The sequence below is a fragment of the Helicoverpa armigera genome, chromosome 30, assembly GCF_030705265.1.
Source record: "Helicoverpa armigera isolate CAAS_96S chromosome 30, ASM3070526v1, whole genome shotgun sequence".
NCBI classification, from domain to species: Eukaryota; Metazoa; Arthropoda; class Insecta; order Lepidoptera; family Noctuidae; genus Helicoverpa; species Helicoverpa armigera.
In genome coordinates this window covers 5,257,097-5,275,282 of record NC_087149.1, presented here as the reverse complement: position 1 = coordinate 5,275,282, position 18,186 = coordinate 5,257,097, and the positions used below count along the sequence as shown (strand labels likewise).

Genomic DNA, 18,186 nt, shown 5'->3' with positions numbered 1-18,186 from the left:
AACTAAATCATCCCCATAAAATGTCGATTACATACATTTATAATATCAATAAAAAAACAAAACATTTTTTTTTTAACTTAGGAATTACAAAAAAATACAAAACATAAAACTTACCTGCAACACAGCATCTTTTTCTGTCTTCTAAACCGGAACCCAAGTATCTCTTCACCATAATTTAAATCAAAAAAATACTTATCAAGCATTATTAAAACTTAGGTAATTCATGAAAAATTTGTAACTTGTATTAATAGTTATTATTTTTAATACAAGAATCATAAATATGGTACGTTCGTTATAAGGGTCGAGAACGGAATGATAGAGGTATGAAAAGGTACCTGTCTGGGGGTTAAACTTAGACTAGTTAACTGTCTGGAATGGCCTTTTCAAATTCAAAAACGTTAAGTCAAATTAGGCTGATACATCAGCACTTTTCCAACGTATAAAACAAAAGACAGCCCCCAAAACGCCCGCCCTTCACCACTTCCTATGTGTTTTTACTGGGAAGAAGAAGTGGCGCAACAAACTCCCCAGCAACTTTTATTTTTATTTGTCTGTACCAATGTACATATGTTTGTGCGCGAGTATCTCACGTTTAGCTGATACGATTTTCATATGGTTTTCAACATAGTATTTCATCACATTTAAGAGAAGGTATTAAGTTCTATTTCATTGAAATAAGCTTTTCTTTTTGTAAAAAAGCTTCTCTCATAGTGATTGGTGCTCATGGCAGTTCCTGTTGGCTATATGCTCTAAGTTGGTAGCTATCGGACATCAGACGGATCAATAATTTCGTCTGGGTTGTATTTTTAAACGAGGGGTAAGTTTTGTGAGCATTGGAACCATGCCTTTTGGCGTTCGTATTTCCGTAAGTTTATCTTAGACAATGACTGATAAAAAAGTAAAGGAAAACATCTTGAGGAAACCTGGACTATAAAGTCTGAAATCACCAACCCGCATTGAGCAAGCGTGGTGATTAACGCTCAATCCTTCTCCGTGTGAGAGGAGGCCGCAGCCCAACAGTGGGACGATAAAAATGCTGTAACAGACAGTTCCGTAAAGACTAATTATAGAATTAGGTACTTATTGTGTTTTTGCTGAATTATTTGGGTCTGTCATTTGAACATCTTTGGCAGTCGTAACGGGTAGTCAGAAGCTAGTACGTCTAACAACCAGTCTTACCAAGGGGTATTGGGTTGCCCGAGTAACTGGGTTGAGGAGGTCAGATAGGCCGTCGCTCCTTGTGGCACACTGGTACTCAGCTGCATCCGGTTAGACTGGAGGCCGACCCCAACTTAGTTGGACAAAGGCTAGGCAGATGATTAAAGACGTTTTTTTAAGGTTTTGCATAGAGATTTGTGCTCATGGCAGTTCCGTTTTGCTATATTTATTTAATACACTATGGTACACAATAAAAACTAAACAATAGAAGGAAGTCATAGTCGACAGAGATATATGCTCTAAGTTGGTAGCTAACGGACATCAGACGGATCAATAATTTCGTCTGGGTTGTATTTTTAAACGAGTTGTACGTTTTATAAGTCGGGAGCCAGTTCTTTTGGCGTTCGCAGTTTCGTGTAAGGTGAATTTGCTGATAATAATATAAGTCCCTTAGGCTTAAGTGATCATGATTGAAGTTAGGATGGGACAAAAAAAACTACATAAGAATAAGATTTTTATTGAGTTTCGTACTACAGTACTTACAAATATGACAAATACAGAAATTCTTAAAATATATATTGTTATTTGTATGTCGCTAGTTATAAAACAATAGAAAATCAATTGTGTCTGATTTTCTAAAATAACGTATTCATAAAAATCATAAACACTGTGAACTGGTATTTAAAAAAGAAGTTTATACACTTCTTTACTAATATACTAAAGATCAAACGTCTTCAACGGAGCACATTTTTTTTACAAACAAACAAAAAAACTATTTCCTCTTAATATGTTAAAAGTACATACATAGATAAAGTGTAATCCTTAAAATATTCTAACTTATGTGTAATAATCCTAATATTCTCATAGCTATCCTTATATTATTACCTATCTGTTCCCTGCACCCCACATCCCTTTAGCTAGAACAACTTTCCCCAACCGCTCAAAATCCTACATCCTGTCTCTGACTCCATTGAGAACAGTTCCATTAGGTTTATCCATATTTCCATCAGGTTTATCTTCATCTATCAGACGCTGTACTAAGTCTCTTCTGTCCAACTTGTCGCCTGCACCTCTGGGCAGTCGGTCAATGAATCGCACGCCACCAGCTAGACGCATTCGGAAGGTTACCTGAGAAATTAGAATATTAATTTTGCTTTATTTTGAGTGATACTTCTTACCTAAATAAAACACATTGAAAAAATGTTAAAGTGGTCTAGAGTTCAAGTATGATTCCAGATCTGGCAAATCCATTTGAAGAATCAACTGCATCTGCCGAGCCTTTTCCCAACTATGTTGGGGTCGGCTTCCAGTCTAACTGGATGCAGCTGAGTACCAGTGTTTTACAAGCAGCGACTGCCTATCTGACCTCTTCAACCCAGTTACCCGGGCAACCCAATGTAAGACTGGTTGTCAGAAGTACAGGCTTCGGAGGCCAGAAATTCTATGATGACTACCAGTCTTACCAAGAGGTATCAGATTGTCCGGGTAACTGGGTTGAGGTGAGCAGATAGGCAGTCGCTCCATGTAGCACACTGGTACTCAGCTACATCCAGTTAAACTGGACTAGTTAGACATCTATAAGGCAGGTGATAACTTATTGAAATAAATAATGCTCTCCCTCACCCGACTATCAACATGCTGAACCAGTTCATCTTCAGAAGCCTTGCATCCTGGCTGCAGCACCACAAACGCTACTGGAAGCTCTCCATGCTTGTGGTGAGGTTTCCCCACCACTCCAACCTCTCGGACTGATGGGTGCTGAAGAAGCAGGGCTTCGAATTCCGCTGGTGGTATCTGAAGATTTAGAAGGCAGGATTATTGTCAGAAAAACTTTTTTTTTCTCGACAAGAACCAATTTTTTGTTGCTCTTTATCAGTTTTTTAAAGCTGTATATAGATAAGATTATTTTTCATTGATGTACATTTGCTGAGACTACTGATGTCACTAAACATGCTGATGATGATGATAATGAACATGCTGATGGTGATGATGATGACGATGATGATGGAGATTAAACTTCTCCGTTATAAAAGTAGCGGAAACAAAAGCAGACACGGATGTTGCAAATCGCGCGGAACTTCCACACTTGCGGAACAGAAACAGATCCGTTGCATCACTAAACATGATGATGATAGTCATGACCATGACGATGGTGATGATGATGATAATAATGACTATGACGCCGACGATGATGATTGTGATGGTGACAATGATCATGATTATAATGACGATGATGACGATGATAGTAATGATGGTGATGATATGATGACGACAACGATGATGTAAGAAACTACTCACAGATATATCATTGTACTTGATGAGCTCTTTAATCCTGTTTACAACAAAGAAGTACCCATCTTCATCATAATAGCCAACATCTCCGCTCTTCAGAAAACCATCTTCATCCTTGCATTCAGGGCTCACGTTGTTCAGGTAAGCTGGAAAAGTATTAAGATTTAAGTAAGGGGCTTGTGGCTAATTCAAAGCCTTGCGGATCGATCGATCATAAGAGGCAAGGCTTGGCGTGACCATCTTGTCATGACAAGTTCCACCGTATTCCGAAGACACGTTAAACTGGTCTTTATAAGTAAAGTCAGAAGCCAGAAAGTCTGACAACCAGTCTTGACGAGGGAGGGATAGCGGGCTGCCGAAGTAACTGGGTTGAGGAGGTCAGATAGGCAGTTGCTCCATGTGGCACACCAGTACTCAGCTGCATGATGGGAAAAAGCTAGGTAGGCAGATGATACTTTTCGCAGACACAGGTGCACTCACAATTCCTTCACTCTTAGGGCGCGATGGGACGACAATCCGACACCACCGGAGAGAGATCACAAGCACGACTGTTATTAACATGTTCTCAAGGCATCATGCTATGTTATGTTACTAATAGCCTTGGAAGTTTTTTTTTTTATATCGATGACTTAACTGGTGTGTGAGGAGTTAAGTATACCTTTCATAAGACTGGGTCCCTTGATACAGATTTCCCCTCGTTGATTGGGTCCTAAGGGTTTTCTGGTCTCCAAGTCCACCACCTGGTAAATAAGACATATTTTTATGCATTATCAAAGTGATATAGGTACTCGATAATATTCTTCAAATAAATCCAGTACCTAGCTCTTGAGATACAAGCAAACGTACTTTTCAGCTCTATAATACTAGTAGAGATCCGAAAGTAACTATGTCCATTTGTGTGTTTCGTAATACAATAAGGCTAATCCTGCTGAACAGGCAAAGATAAAATTATGGCACCACCGAGTTAGATGGTACCCTAGAGATAGACGTAGGCTAGGTACACTTTACCCGGGTAATGCGAAAAATTCTCCTGGTGAATTTCAAGCGGTTTGGTTAGTATTGGAAACTGGATAAAGTTACCTTGATGATAAACCCATAGCCAGGTACTCCGGAGCTACCAGGCTTGGAACCCTTGGTGCAGAGCAGCTCGTTGCAGATGCTGCCACCTTCAGACATCCCGTATAGCTGGAGAACTGATTTCAGACTTGGTATCCTGAGAAAAAGTAGAATAATTTGATTTGAGGATTCCTTTGCCAAAGGGTGAAACGAGACCCTATCTAAGACTTCGCTGTCCGTCTGTCACCAGGCTGTATCTATTTGAATCGTGATGGTTAGAAGGCCGTTGAAATTTTCACAGATGATGTTTTTTTATGCTGCTATAACAAATACTAACTAATAAAACTAGAATTAAATATATATTTTTGGAGGTTACCATTTAAAGTGTTTCTTTTTTGTTATTTTTATAGATACTAGCCGTTTTCTCGAGGTTTCACCGACTTCCAAGGGAAACTTCTTCCGTATGGACATAAAATATATAGCCTATGTTACTAGGGGACAGTGTAGTTTCCCAACAGTGCAATGATTCCTCTCTACTATGTTAGTATCAGTATGTACTAATAGAAATATTGATGGTCCAAGTGGGAGTCCGACTTGCGCTTGGAAGCTTTTATTATGTAAGTATAGAGATTTCTTTAATTTTTTGTTACCTGCGTTTAATATCATTAACAGCTTCCTCCCTGATATAAGTACTGGAAGAGATCACGTACTCCACTGAGGAGAGATCGTAATCATCCAATATTGCCGACTTGATTAGTTCTGTGATTATCATCGGCGCTAGTTGCAAGATTTTTAACTGAAAGTAAGAAGAGATTTTTATGTTAAGGCAGATAGTCTGACAACCAGTCTTTCCAAGAGATGTTGTCTCGGCCAGGTAACCAGGGTTGAGGAGGTCAGATAGGCAGCCACTTCATGTAAATTACTTGGTCGGTTAGACTGGCCGTAGACTTTTAAATGGTTGAAAAAGATTAGGTAGCTAACTTTGTTACAAACAGCGCCCGAATCATGATTTTTGGAACATGAATGATGAATACGCCAAATGTACTGTTTCTAAAATCTACTAGCTTTTGTTAGCGGTTTCACCTGCCCAGTCTATATCAAGTTATTTTGATATTTAGCTATATTGATGTCAAGTTTCATCAAGATCCATTCGGTAATTTTTTTGATGAAGAAGAACAAATATCCATCCATGAATACTTAATAGGATTGCTACTAGCTTACTAAAGAAGAAAGAAACATACCTTATATTTCTCCACAGCCTCCAACATCGCCTTCTCCCCACCAGAAGTATTGTACACTATAGTGGCTGCCACTCGTAAGCACGCTAGTGCATACATCAGCCCGTATGTGTAGTAGAACTCTCGGGAACTGTAGATGCCGATGCCTGTGTAGCTGAAATTGAGGATTTGTTCATCATCATCATTAGCCGTTTTATCGTCTTACTGTTGGGCTCTGGTGGAGTCTTAAGAAGATTTGTTGGATCGATAGAATGCTATTTTCTAAGGAAACTATTATCCTATTTAAAAATCTATGCAGGATGTTGGTTTACGTTTCTAATGACCAAAAGGCCGACTATTACTTTGGATAAAGGATCAGCATAACGATCCAACGAGGTAATGCTGCCAGCCTCTTGGGTACGCTCCCAGTTGACAGCGATGGGGATGAATTTTTAACGCGTAATAGTTATAGTGTTTTTTTTTACTAGGATAGTTTTTTTATATGTATTGTAAATATGTTAATAATTGTCTGAATACAGTTCAGCAACTGTTTCATTAAAGCCATTTACAAAGTACACTTACTCATCCGGAACGATATTCTGAGCGTTCAGACAGTATGCCAAATGGGTCACAGGAACACCCTTCGGAAGACCCGTAGTGCCTGATGAGTATACTATGAAAGCCACGTCTTCCCACCCATTGACTGGAACTGGCTCGAAGTCTTCCAGCTTACAGGTCTCGGTTAAGAAGTCCTGGAAAGAAAATCACAATTGGTTCTTTATCCACTAGGCTACCACAACAATGTCTTCAGACACCGAGACTTTAAGTGCAAGCTCTGAAGTGGACAATAACAAGTTTACTACAAAAACTTAAACATTTGTTGAACACTTGTCTAAAAAAGTGTCTTCCTAAAAAAGTCACTTTTTGTGGTACGACGGTAAGTGTTTTATTTTTAATTGTATTTTTGTTAAATAATTATAATTAAATTGCAATAGACAGCTGTATTGCTGGGGAGTTTCCGCTTCTTCTTTCCAGTCATAACACTAGGAAGTGGTGAAGGGGCGCTAAGGGAGGTGCTGTTCTTTTGTAATTTTGACGTGAAAAAGTTAAAAAAACTAGCCTACTTTCAATGAACGTTTTAGAGTAGACTTTGACTTGAAATCAGTTCTCCGGGATATAACTTACCTTAAACAGCAAAGTACCAGGTTCCTCTTCATCTCCATACAGGATATAATGTTCTATGCTGCCAACTTCTTCAAAAACTGCTTTATGAGTTTTGTAGGCGTTTCGGGAGCAAAACATGACTCGGGGACGGACTATTTTCAGTCTATGGAGAAGAGGAACTGTGAATGAAGAATTTAGGTTTAGTCATTAATAGACAACGGATTATATAGAAAAGTCATCATCTCTCGAGCCTTTTCCCAACTATGTTGAGGTCGGCTTCCAGTCTAACCGGATTCAGTTGAGCACCACTACTTTACAAGGAGCGACTGCCTATCTGACCTCCTCAACCATGATACCCGGGCAACCCAATACCCCTTAGTAAGACTGGCCTCAGACTTACTGGCTTCTTACTACCCGTAACGACTGTCAAGGATGTTCAATGACAGCCGGAACCTACAGTTTAACGTGCCATCCGAAACACAGTCATTGGTGTCTCAGATATACTTACCTACTTAGAAAGTACAAACAAACAGAAAAGTTGTCAATAAACACACATACTTATCACTTTTATAATTATACTACTTTGATATAAATTGATTATACTTACAACTGCCATAAGTTGGATCGGTAGGAGAGAAAGTTGCTCCCGCGCACATTATACCAATAATAGTAGGTAAATATTCAAATATCTTCTCACTGCAAATGCACACTACCTCTCCCTTTCTAACTCCTATACGAGTGAGCGAGAGAGCGACATCAGCTGTCATTTGAGCTACTTCTTCGTAAGATATTTGGTCTCCTGTGTCTGCGTTTATCTGAAAAAATTATCATCGTCATCATCGTCATCATACTAGCCTATACGTACATACATTACACCCATACATATATTAATATCTACTGCCCTTACCGGGATAAAATATACGCCTATGTTACTCGGGAAGAGCCGAGGCGTCAATCAGTGAAGGAATTTTCGAATCTGTTTCGCAGTTTTTGAGCATTCAAGGGATAAACAAAAACATGACGTTTCCTCTTTATTATATTAGAAAAGATTAGTAGAGATTAGTAGAGGTTGATAAAATCAAAGTGAAATATCATTGCGGTAGTCTGTCTCCACGCCAATTTATCTAATCAAAAGTGCATACACGGATTGTTTTGATATCATAAATTATTATCAATTTAATCCTCTGACATTGTTGCAGCCTTTTTCTGACGGTCACGGATTAATGTAACTTTTTATAATGTACACTTAGTTTAACAACAATCCCCCAGACAGACTTTTTCGGGCTACGCAATTACGATAAGAAGACAGACGGTAAGATTATTGCATTAATGCACTTTATCGCAAGAATTGCACTCTCTTATAACATTGCAAGGTCGATAAATGTCGGAGATTATGCTATCGGACGATGAACCCAAAACATCATCCTCCGAGCCTTTTCCCAACTATGTTGGGGTCGGCTTCCAGTCTAACTGGATGCAGCTTGGTACATCTTGGTGGATGGTTGGACGATGAATCCAAAACATCAACCATTTATTTCATAACTAGCGACCCGCTCCGGCTTCGCACGGGATAGCAGTATTTCCCCAATATTTGTGTGTACGCTTCCCTTGGGAACTACTACCCGTACCGGGATAAAATATAGCCTATGTTACTCGGGAAGAGTGTAGTTTTCCAACAGTGAAAGAATTTTTCAAATCGGTTCAGTAGTTTCAGAGCCTTTACGGCCTATATACTTATTTATATACAGGGTACGTGCTTAGGAATATTAGTTTGCCGTTTTCACCCTCGTCCCGTGGGTATTACTCCGCGCATCCGGATAAAAAGTTGCCTTTCTAGCTATTTAACACTTAAATACTTTTACAAATCTGTCTAGTAGGCCCTAAAATTCAAGGGTTAAAACAAATACGCAAACTCTTCAGCTTTATAATATTAGTAAGTATACCATTTAAATACCTACTTACCAAAGCCGTTATATGTTTGTTTTTGACCATAGCATCAAAAACTTCTTTACCAAAGTGGATGTGTGCGGGAATTCTACCACTATCGTCGCCATATTGGTAAAGCTTGTTTTTTAGCATTTTTGTTATGTAGATATAAACTTTCTTCTGAGCTGTCTATTGTCAAAATTCTGAAAAACAAAACATTGTTATTAGCTTTGGAAAGCTGTTTCGTAGTTAACTTATAGCTTCATCACTAGATGGGCTTCAGAACAATATGAGACCATTTGGCAATTACCCTTTCGTAAACGATTGAGATGTAGACGAACAAACACAAAAAAAATTCAAACATCCGAATTAACAACCTCTATTTTTGGGAAGTCGATCAGCAAATATAAATAAATATCAAACAAAAAAATACCTTATTCTTCGTCCCCTAAAGTTCAATGTTCTCACAAATATTAAAAACAAATGACACACAGGATATTTTAAGCACACCTCGCACGTCTGGACCGAGAAAAATTTCGATGCACACTTAATATTTTTAGGGTTTTAGATACCTACATGAATATATCTTGAATGAGCAATGTTCAATAATCCCTACCAATATTATAAATGCGAAAGTAACTCTGTCTGTCTGTCACGCTTTCACGTCTAAACCACTGAACTGATTTTAATAAAATTTGGTACAGAAATAGAGTTGACCTTGAGAAAGAACATAGGATAGTTTTTATCCCGGACTTTTGAAGAGTTCTCTTGGAAACGGGATATAACCGAATTTGACACGGGCGAAGCCGCGGGAGGAAGGCATGTTTTAGTATTATCAATATACATACAGATAACTTTATCCGAGTGTATATTTGTTCGTACAATATTTAAATAGGATTCTATCATGGTGGCCTAGTGGGTAAACAACCAATATCGCATGTATGAGCGTGTGGGTTCGACCCAGTACCAATGCAACTTTTCTAAGTTTGTATGTACTTTCTAAGTATATCTTAGACACCAATGACTGTGTTTCGGAGTATCGGAGGCCGCGTTAAACTGTAAGTGCCGGCTGTCATTGAACATTCTTGGCAGTCGTTACGGGTAGTCAGATGCCAGTAAGTCTGACACCAGTCTAACCAAGGGGTATCGGGTTGTCCGGGTAACTGGGTTGAGGAGGTCAGATAGGCAGTCACTCCTTGTGGCACGCTAGTACTCAGCTGCATCCGGTTAGACTGGAAGCCGACCCCAACATAGTTAAAAAAGGCTAGAGAGATGACGAATTATTTTTCCGTCACAATAACAATGCATATAAACAAAAACAATACAGTGTTTTGTTTGTATCAAAACAATTGAAAAGAAGTTGATAAACGCTTGATAACAGAGAGCACCTTCAAAATATATCATTTGACTTTGATACTAAATCTGTACGCCACAACAAAGTATTATTATTCTTTATTGTACACAAAAACATATAAAAATACACACAACACAGAGAAGACATGTACAAAGGCGAGCTTAACCCAGAACTGGGTTCTCTAACAGCAAACCTTAGAGCGATAGAGAGATGCGATAGGGAAGAGAAAATTAAAAAGTGCACAACATTAAACAAAAGACAGATAAAACTACATAACATAAAATATATACCTATAAATAAAACATAAAATATAATAAATAAATAAATACATACATACAAATAAGGTCATGTTGACAGGAAATGTTCTTTAATTCGTCTCTTGAAGACATCTAACGATGTGCTGTCACGTATACTGTGAGGCAGAGCGTTCCAAAGCCTCACAGCGCGAACAGTGAAGGATCCATCATAACGGCTCGAAGTATGAGGAGGGACACGGAGTAGAAGAGATGAAGAGGAGCGACAGGGTTTGCCTCTAGGAAAGTAATAGGTATTATTTATTTATTTATATTGCGTTGTATTACAAAATAAAAACAAATCGTAATTAAATAACAAATTGTCTTCATCTGCCTAGCCATTACCTAACTACCTAATTAATATTAATTATGACCTAATTAAGATATTATGTTCAAACATAAATAAATAAATTTTGAATTTTTAAACTATGTTGGGGTCGGCTTCCAGTCTAACAGGATGCAGCTGAGTACCAGTGTTTTACATAGAGCGACTGCCTATCTGATCTCCTCAATCCAATTGCCCAGGCCAAATACCCCTTGGTAAGACTGGTTGTCAGACTTTCTGACATCACCAGTAAAGACTGCCAAAAATATTCAAATGAAAGCCAGTACCGACCAATTTAATAGTTAGTTAGTTAGTTAGTTAGTTACAGCCTATTTATCGTCCCACTGCTGGGCTGCGGCCTCCTCTCACATGGAGAAGGATTGAGCATTAATCACCACGCTTGCTCAATGCGGGTTGGTGATTTCAGACTATATAGTCCAGGTTTCCTCAAGATGTTTTCCTTCACCTTTTTATCAGCCATTGGTGTCTAAGATATACTTAGAAAGTACATACAAACTTAGAAAAGTTGCATTGGTACTTGCCTGACCTGGATTCGAACCCGCGCCCTCATACTCGAGAGGTTGGTTCTTTGCCAATTAAATAAGCATTCCAAAACAGGATACCGCCAAACAGACATTTCTGTTTTCCCTTTATTAAATCGGGTGTGTCATTCCTAATCACATTAAGTCAAATACGTTAATATTACTGGTTAAAAGAATAATTGTCGATTAGCACAAAGAAAAAAAAAACGCAAAAAAATCCAAACAAAGGAAATATAATAAAATGTGTGAGAATTAGAACACTATTTAAGTGTCAGTCATTACAAACAACGGAAATTCTCCCATGAAAACTGACAGCTGTCAACTGGTCAAACATTCGACACTCCTAACTTTATCTCTGCTTTACACATGATGTTGTAAATTATGAGAACGAAAAATGACTCCTGTGGCTAAACCACTGAATGGATTAGGTCAATTTTTTTACAGTTCGTCATAGAATATCATAGAGTACATATTTGTTATAGGATTTAATGTGATTATGTACGACACACCCGATAACTGGATATAGACTATCACTTCAGGCTAATCAGTTGACCCGATGGCTGTTTTTTTTATTGAAAAGAACATCTTGATTCCAACAAACTCGGTCTGATACCGGCTAAATACCTGATCTTTATAATGTGCATACTACCATTCATCTTCATACTGATAAATGATCCCAGACAAACTATCGTCTGGCTAAAATTCTGTAGTATTCTTTATACTCTTACCCCTTCACATTATTAGCCAGACATCCTTTGTTCTCATCAACCCTTCGCAAAAACATATCTAGAGGTAGATGCATTTCAGTGCAGACTCTATAGCTCCCGTCTGGTATTGATCGTGACCTGCGCAGTGCAGTTAGAGCTTTCTAGACCAGACTTCCCTTTGTCTGAGTATCCAGTGCGTCGCCCGACGTCTGCCGTGCATCACGTGTGACTCCTTGAAGCTGGTGCAGTCTTCAACAGTCTTCTTCTCAGTTATAATGAAGGTAAGTGTCTCTAAATATATCTATTTCCCTTCTAATATCACGGCTGTTAAAAAATTTGATGATTAGCGAAATTTTATCAGATTTTGAAATTAGGGTGTGGTCATCAAATTGAGTTGGTTGGGTCATGATTTTTTGAATGAAGTGCCTTATTGTAACTGCTAAGCATAACTTTGAAGGAATTGACTGGTTTTTTATTCGATTTGTAGAGTTTTGAAGATAGAGGAAAAAAGGGCGTGGTCAATTTCAAAGGACTTGTCTAACTCTGAAATGTTTTTCAAATCTTACCAGTAATTTTTTTAGTGATCTCAATCATACATACTCTTCAGCTTTACAATATTTTTATGGATATTTTTAATAATAATATTCTTGTATTTTTTCAGATTTCTGATGGGATAGCAGCCTCACCCCGCATTTAAAGATGGCGTCCGTAGCAGCCATCTTTGATCCGGCCTGTGGCGACATGGCTGACTTCCGAAACATATTTCAGAAAGGTTAGTGTTTAAATTATCATCATCATTATCTCTGTCATAGGAAGTCCACTGCTGGACATAGGCCTCCTTCATTTATTTCTAAGAGGATCTGCATCTATACCCCTTCTAAATTACTAACACCACGGAGCAAGGAAAGATGAGCGGAGATGCCATAATGCAGGTAGGTCAGGCGCCTTCTTCTAGCTCAAATACGTGCAGTGGGCATGACCAAACCGATCAGTTACGAGTGAACTAACGAAGCGTTCGGGTTCTTTGAGACATCTGTCTACTATTTTTAGTATTACAATGAATAGTCAGGTCCAAAGAAAGCGTATTAGGGCGAAGACAGTAACGTTCCTCGTCCCCCTCGCACCCGCATGTTGTCGCACTACTTTCTTAGGAGATTTTCCGTTATGGCACCTCCGCTAGTCATTTTGTTCTCTATGGGAAGGAATTGTCCACCATTTTGTGGTATTTGAGTGAATGGGCGTGGCCTGTGTATGAAATTTCACGCCATGGTTTGCGCATGCGTGATGTTGGGGCGTTGTTTCTTTGTCTACACATAATGTAACTACAGATATGTACCAATATGGCGCTTGCTAGCTGTTTTTTGTTTATTTCCAAAAGAGTAGCTTAGGTTTAGTGAGGGCAATAGTTTATTTTGAAAAATACTTATATCAAAATTGGTTGATTATATTGGTGGCTAAAAGGCACTCTTTCGCGGATACTACATTATGTTAGTAAAGATTATTTTTAAACGATGGATGGATTATCTGAAAGATGATATGGCTGGAAAGAATGTTACTTGTGAGATGACGGTATATAGAGGAATAGGGAAGAAGACATGCTGCGCCAATTAGAAATAAAATGATCATAGGGTGACGACGATTAGTGGTTTTTACTAGTTCTAGCTTTCAAATTTTTATGATTTCAGATTGGAGTTACATCTTCAAGAAAATGATGTACCAGCTCGCATTCTCTCCACACGTGGCGTTGCTCCGGCACGTGGCACGCGGCGCCACTTGAGCGCGCTGCGACGGGGCGCAAGTGGCGCCACCAACACCTGAAGCGCCAAAGTCAACCTCACCTGCACGCGGCGCGCCCTGCTCACACCGACGAGGCTCTGGCGACTCCCTGCTTCCTCTATATGATATAGAGAGGATGCAGTTTTGGATATTATCACTAATCAGAACATACTTGGACTTAACATCAACAATTTAATATCTAAAGCATCATCTTATCTTACATATAGTGGAAGTAGGGACGAAATGGCAAGAATGGAGTCAAAGTTGCTTGATTCCGTTTTGGCCAAAAATAATAAGTGTATTCAATTTCCACAATTCAATGCACTTATTGATAAAGAAAATCATGATAGAAATAATATTGTAAGAGTTAAGTGGGAATGCCAGAAATTCAAACGATTCTTTTCTTTTAATATATAAGGGGCAACTGTATATTGTATATAAGTAATTAAGGGACTGTATTATATAGGTGTAAGTGTTGTTAGGCTTAAACTACCAATTTACACTATCTAATACATTACATGTGAAAACCAAGAAGTTTTTTTTTTCAAAATTTTTGTTGATACTGCCTTTTCCCAACTATGTTGGGGTCAGCTTCCAGTCTTGTCAGACAGAGCTGCTGAGTACCAGTGCTTTACAAGGAGCGACTGCCTATCTGACCTCTTCAACCCAGTTTCCTAAGCAACCCAAAACCCCTGTAACTAAGACTGATTGTCAGACTTTCTGGTTTCCGGCTATCTGTATCGACTGCCGAAGATGTTGAAATGATAGCCGAGACCCACAGTTTAACGTGCTTTCCAAAACGCGTTATTGCAATATTTATGGCATCTAATAAAGAGGAAGGGTAAGACCAAAGAAACGATGGATGGATTGTGTGAGAGTCGATATGGCTAGAAAGAATGTTACTTGTGGGATGATAGCAGACCGAGAAGTACGGAAGGAGAAGACAGCTTGGTTGACCAGAAATAAAATGAGGATAAGAACAAGGGTGATGATGAATGCTGAAATAGATTATGGGTAGGTTTTTGAATCTGACAAAGTATGGATATTTATTCAAAGTCTAGGGATGATGGATCTTCTGTCTTAATGTTTTGCCAGACAACACTAGTTTAAAATGATAAAGATCTAGCAAGACCTTTCTTAGAATCGCAAAACGTACTAACGAAGACATAAGGGTAATATTTATTGTTGATTTTCAACGAGTTGTACATCAAAGAAAAATTATCTTACAGCAAAAGAAATAACAGAAAATTATCCAAGTGTCCAGTTGTTGGATCTAGCCATAAATTTAACCTGGCAATTCTTTGTCATAGTGTTTATACTTCAAAAATAGCGTAAATTCTACAGTTGCAACATTTTGATCACACAAAGCTTATCTGCAATGCAGATATTCATCTTATATTGATTGTGACCTGCGCATTACAGGGATGCTGGGCAATACCATTTTTTGGGTCGAAATTTGAGAAAAAGGACCATCTTTTATCTGCCCTTTACCTATGCCAATCAATTTTTGAATATTGATAAATAGGTATAGCAAGAAAATCCACAAAAATCAGCTATATTTCGAAAATTTGCCACTATTGCCAGTTCTCATCTGCATCCGGTCATAATTTTTAACTGTTGCAACACAACTGCATTCTAGAATGTTCCATTAAGTATTGATCGTGACCTGCGCAGTGCAGTTAGAGCTTTCTAGACCAGACTTCCCTTTGTCTGAGTCTTCAGTGCGCCGCCCGACGTCTGCCGTGCATGACGTGTCCCTTCGAACATCTGTTGGGGCGCCGCCCTCCGGAGCTCTAGAGTATCAGGGGATTCTCAGCTTCTCAGATACGGGTAAGCTTTTCAATATCTGCCTTATTTCTAAATTTATTGCATTTAAATTAAATACTAGGGGTCCTCAAATTGGGATCTTTGGAAAAAGGGGTGTGGTTCTAATGATGTCTTGTTTTAATGATGTCTCGTTTGGTTTCCAGGTCCCTGGTGGTGAAACAGCTTCTCCACTCGTCGCCGGAGGCTGCTGATCCGAGCTTGCAGCCTCCACTCCTGACGAGTTGGATCCTGACGCCACCAGGGGACCGAGCTCTGCATCCCGCAGCCTCAGACTTTACCATCAAGGTACATATGTATGTGATGTAGTCATTAACCACTGTTTCTGTTTGAAAGCGGGTGAGCTAGACTTGTGTGTGTAAATGTACATGCACATAGTCTTTGTATGTGGGCGCTCAGTAATGAACAACACACAAAGACAATGTGCCTATACATATTACACATATAAGTATGACTCATCCGCTTTCGGGAGATATAATATCTATGTTAAGAGTTTTGGGGAAGGGTGTGGCCACTCTTTGAAGGGGGTGGGAGGGGTAAGGGGTGGAAGGGGTGGGGGTAAGGTTGATTAGATAGTCAATTAAGTTCTTTTGTCCAATTATCCTTTGTCTTTCTTGACCGCGGTAAATCTATCAAAGAATCAAGAATCCCGGATAGGGCGTGGCTTTTTATTGTCCCTCCCCCAACTTTCCTACCTAAAGTTTGATTGCTTGTGTTTGAACTGTTCTGGTGTTCTGTTCCAGGTCTCTTGGCAGCAGCGACTTCCGTCTCCGTCTGCTGACCAGCTGCCTCCAGTTCAGCACTGAGGATACCGGTTCCACCTCTCATGAGTCGAGTGAGAGATGAAATTGAGTGTCCAGTGTCAACTGAATTGGATTGCATTTTCTAAGCCATTAACATGCTTTGAACAACATAACTTGTTATGTTCTTCCTTGCATGTTAATGGCGTTCTGAAAATGAGTGGTGTGGGTAGTCATCTTGCTAGGTGACTACGGTAGGCGCAGATTTGAAAAGCAGTGACCATGAGGGCCAATTTTTAAATCATCTTTCTTCCAAAAATTGGTTCTATGATCCTGTAGGTTGGATCTGCGCCGGGTGTAAGATGTTTAGTTAATATTGTGAGAGTAGCTACATTACAGTATAATACTGTAGTGAAGCTACTCCTCACAAGGGGAGGGGAGAAGAGGGGTTCACAAGAGCATTAGTAATGTGCGACACATTGCTGGTACTCTTAACACTCTCATTTAGTTTTAAGTTCGTCAACACTCTTCTCCTCTCTTTTATTATTTTTTATATATAATGAGTATGGTTCTTAGTAATAAAATCACAACATCTACACAACATTCATAGGGTAAGTTAATGATCTCTCTCAATCTCCACCTAGTTCATAAGAGTTTTTGCGTACTGTGAAATAAAAATTAGTTATAGGAAGGGTTTGTTTTATTTCCTAATTCCTAACTAGCTGCTTTCCCGCGGTTTCTCCCGCATCCCTGGGGAATTACTTACGATACTGGGATTTGTCCCATCGCTCTATGAGAGTGAAGGAATAATGAGTGCACCTGTGTCCAAGCAAATGCTCGTGCACTATAATATATCCTGTGCAGCTGGCTGATCTCCTTATATAAGAACAGGCGCCGTGGCTGAAACCGGCCGTGGACGCCATTATTATTACTGGGATAAAATATTGCTTATGTTACTCGGAGATAGTTTTCTTCTGAGGGTAGTTGAAAAGAGCACAACTTTTATAATCGCTCCTGAGTTTTATTTTGTTTATAAATACAAATATTGTTTATTTCACTGTGCATATGCACTAAATAGTGGCATTATCCATAGATGCACTCACTTATATAAAACTCTCAGGTGTATCACTATAATTACACTTTCAACATTGCATATAACTATGGACCTCTACACAAAACTTGCTGGCAGTATGGAAGCACTGTCCAACACATTCACATCACGGATGGCAGCATATGAAGAGGAGCTGAAGAGTGTGAGCAACAATGAAGCCCCACATAAATCCATTGCCAGCCTGTCCCGGGATTACACGGACTTCAAGTGTCTGGTATGGAAGACTATGAGTGCCCTCAAACTGCAGATGGAGTTGTTGACGCTGGGTCTGGACAGGCATGAGATGGCCTCACGCAGGCAAGTTCTCCTTCTACATGGTCTTCCGGAAAAGAAGGATGAAGAGTATGTGTCTCAGGCTGTCATAGTTCTTACAGAGAAATTGAAGATGACCAACATTTCTGCGGTGGATATAGCCTCATGTCATCGTCTGGGCACTGCGACGGGTAAGCCACGTCCTCTACTGATCAGATTCCATAGCCTCAGTCTACGCAGTGAAGTGTGGCGAAGCAAGACCATGTTGAAGGGCTCTGGACTGGTTTTCACGGAGTTTCTGACCAAGCCCCGACATGATGCGTTCCTTGCCGCTCGCAAGCATTTTGGGGTGAGGCAGTGCTGGACGTCTGAAGGCAAGGTAGTGATACTGCTGCCAGACAAGTCACGGCGAAAAATAGAATCCCCAGCTGAACTGCAGCAATTGACAA

The 18,186-nt window shown here is 39.4% G+C and overlaps 1 protein-coding gene and 1 long non-coding RNA gene across 2 annotated transcripts; one reads left to right on the top strand and one right to left on the bottom strand.

Annotated features, from left to right (window-relative positions):
• Window positions 1-1,722: 1,722 nt before the first annotated feature.
• LOC110382971 (luciferin 4-monooxygenase) lies at window positions 1,723-9,402 on the bottom strand. Its single transcript, XM_064043016.1, has 12 exons — window positions 9,247-9,402; window positions 8,850-9,016; window positions 7,495-7,702; window positions 6,909-7,066; window positions 6,306-6,475; window positions 5,748-5,898; window positions 5,157-5,302; window positions 4,531-4,663; window positions 4,109-4,190; window positions 3,457-3,596; window positions 2,782-2,952; window positions 1,723-2,286 (listed from the first exon to the last, which is right to left on the bottom strand). Exons 2-12 carry the CDS (start codon window positions 8,964-8,966, stop codon window positions 2,107-2,109), a joined length of 1,656 nt encoding a protein of 551 aa, XP_063899086.1. The 5' UTR covers window positions 8,967-9,016; window positions 9,247-9,402; the 3' UTR covers window positions 1,723-2,106.
• Window positions 9,403-15,484: 6,082 nt separating this feature from the next.
• On the top strand, window positions 15,485-17,065 carry LOC110382965 (uncharacterized). The gene is made up of 3 exons (XR_002430015.3): window positions 15,485-15,640; window positions 15,781-15,922; window positions 16,378-17,065. It is a non-coding gene; the product is annotated as an uncharacterized LOC110382965 (long non-coding RNA).
• Window positions 17,066-18,186: the final 1,121 nt, after the last annotated feature.

Coding starts and splice junctions, on each gene's coding strand:
- LOC110382971 (XM_064043016.1), bottom strand. CDS start 8,966: ATGCTAAAAAACAAGCTTTACCAATATGGCGACGATAGTGGTAGAATT. Junction 5,303..5,747: donor AGGCTGTGGAGAAATATAAG/GTATGTTTCTTT, acceptor TCTTACTTTCAG/TTAAAAATCTTGCAACTAGC. Junction 2,287..2,781: donor TTCAGCATGTTGATAGTCGG/GTGAGGGAGAGC, acceptor CTAATTTCTCAG/GTAACCTTCCGAATGCGTCT.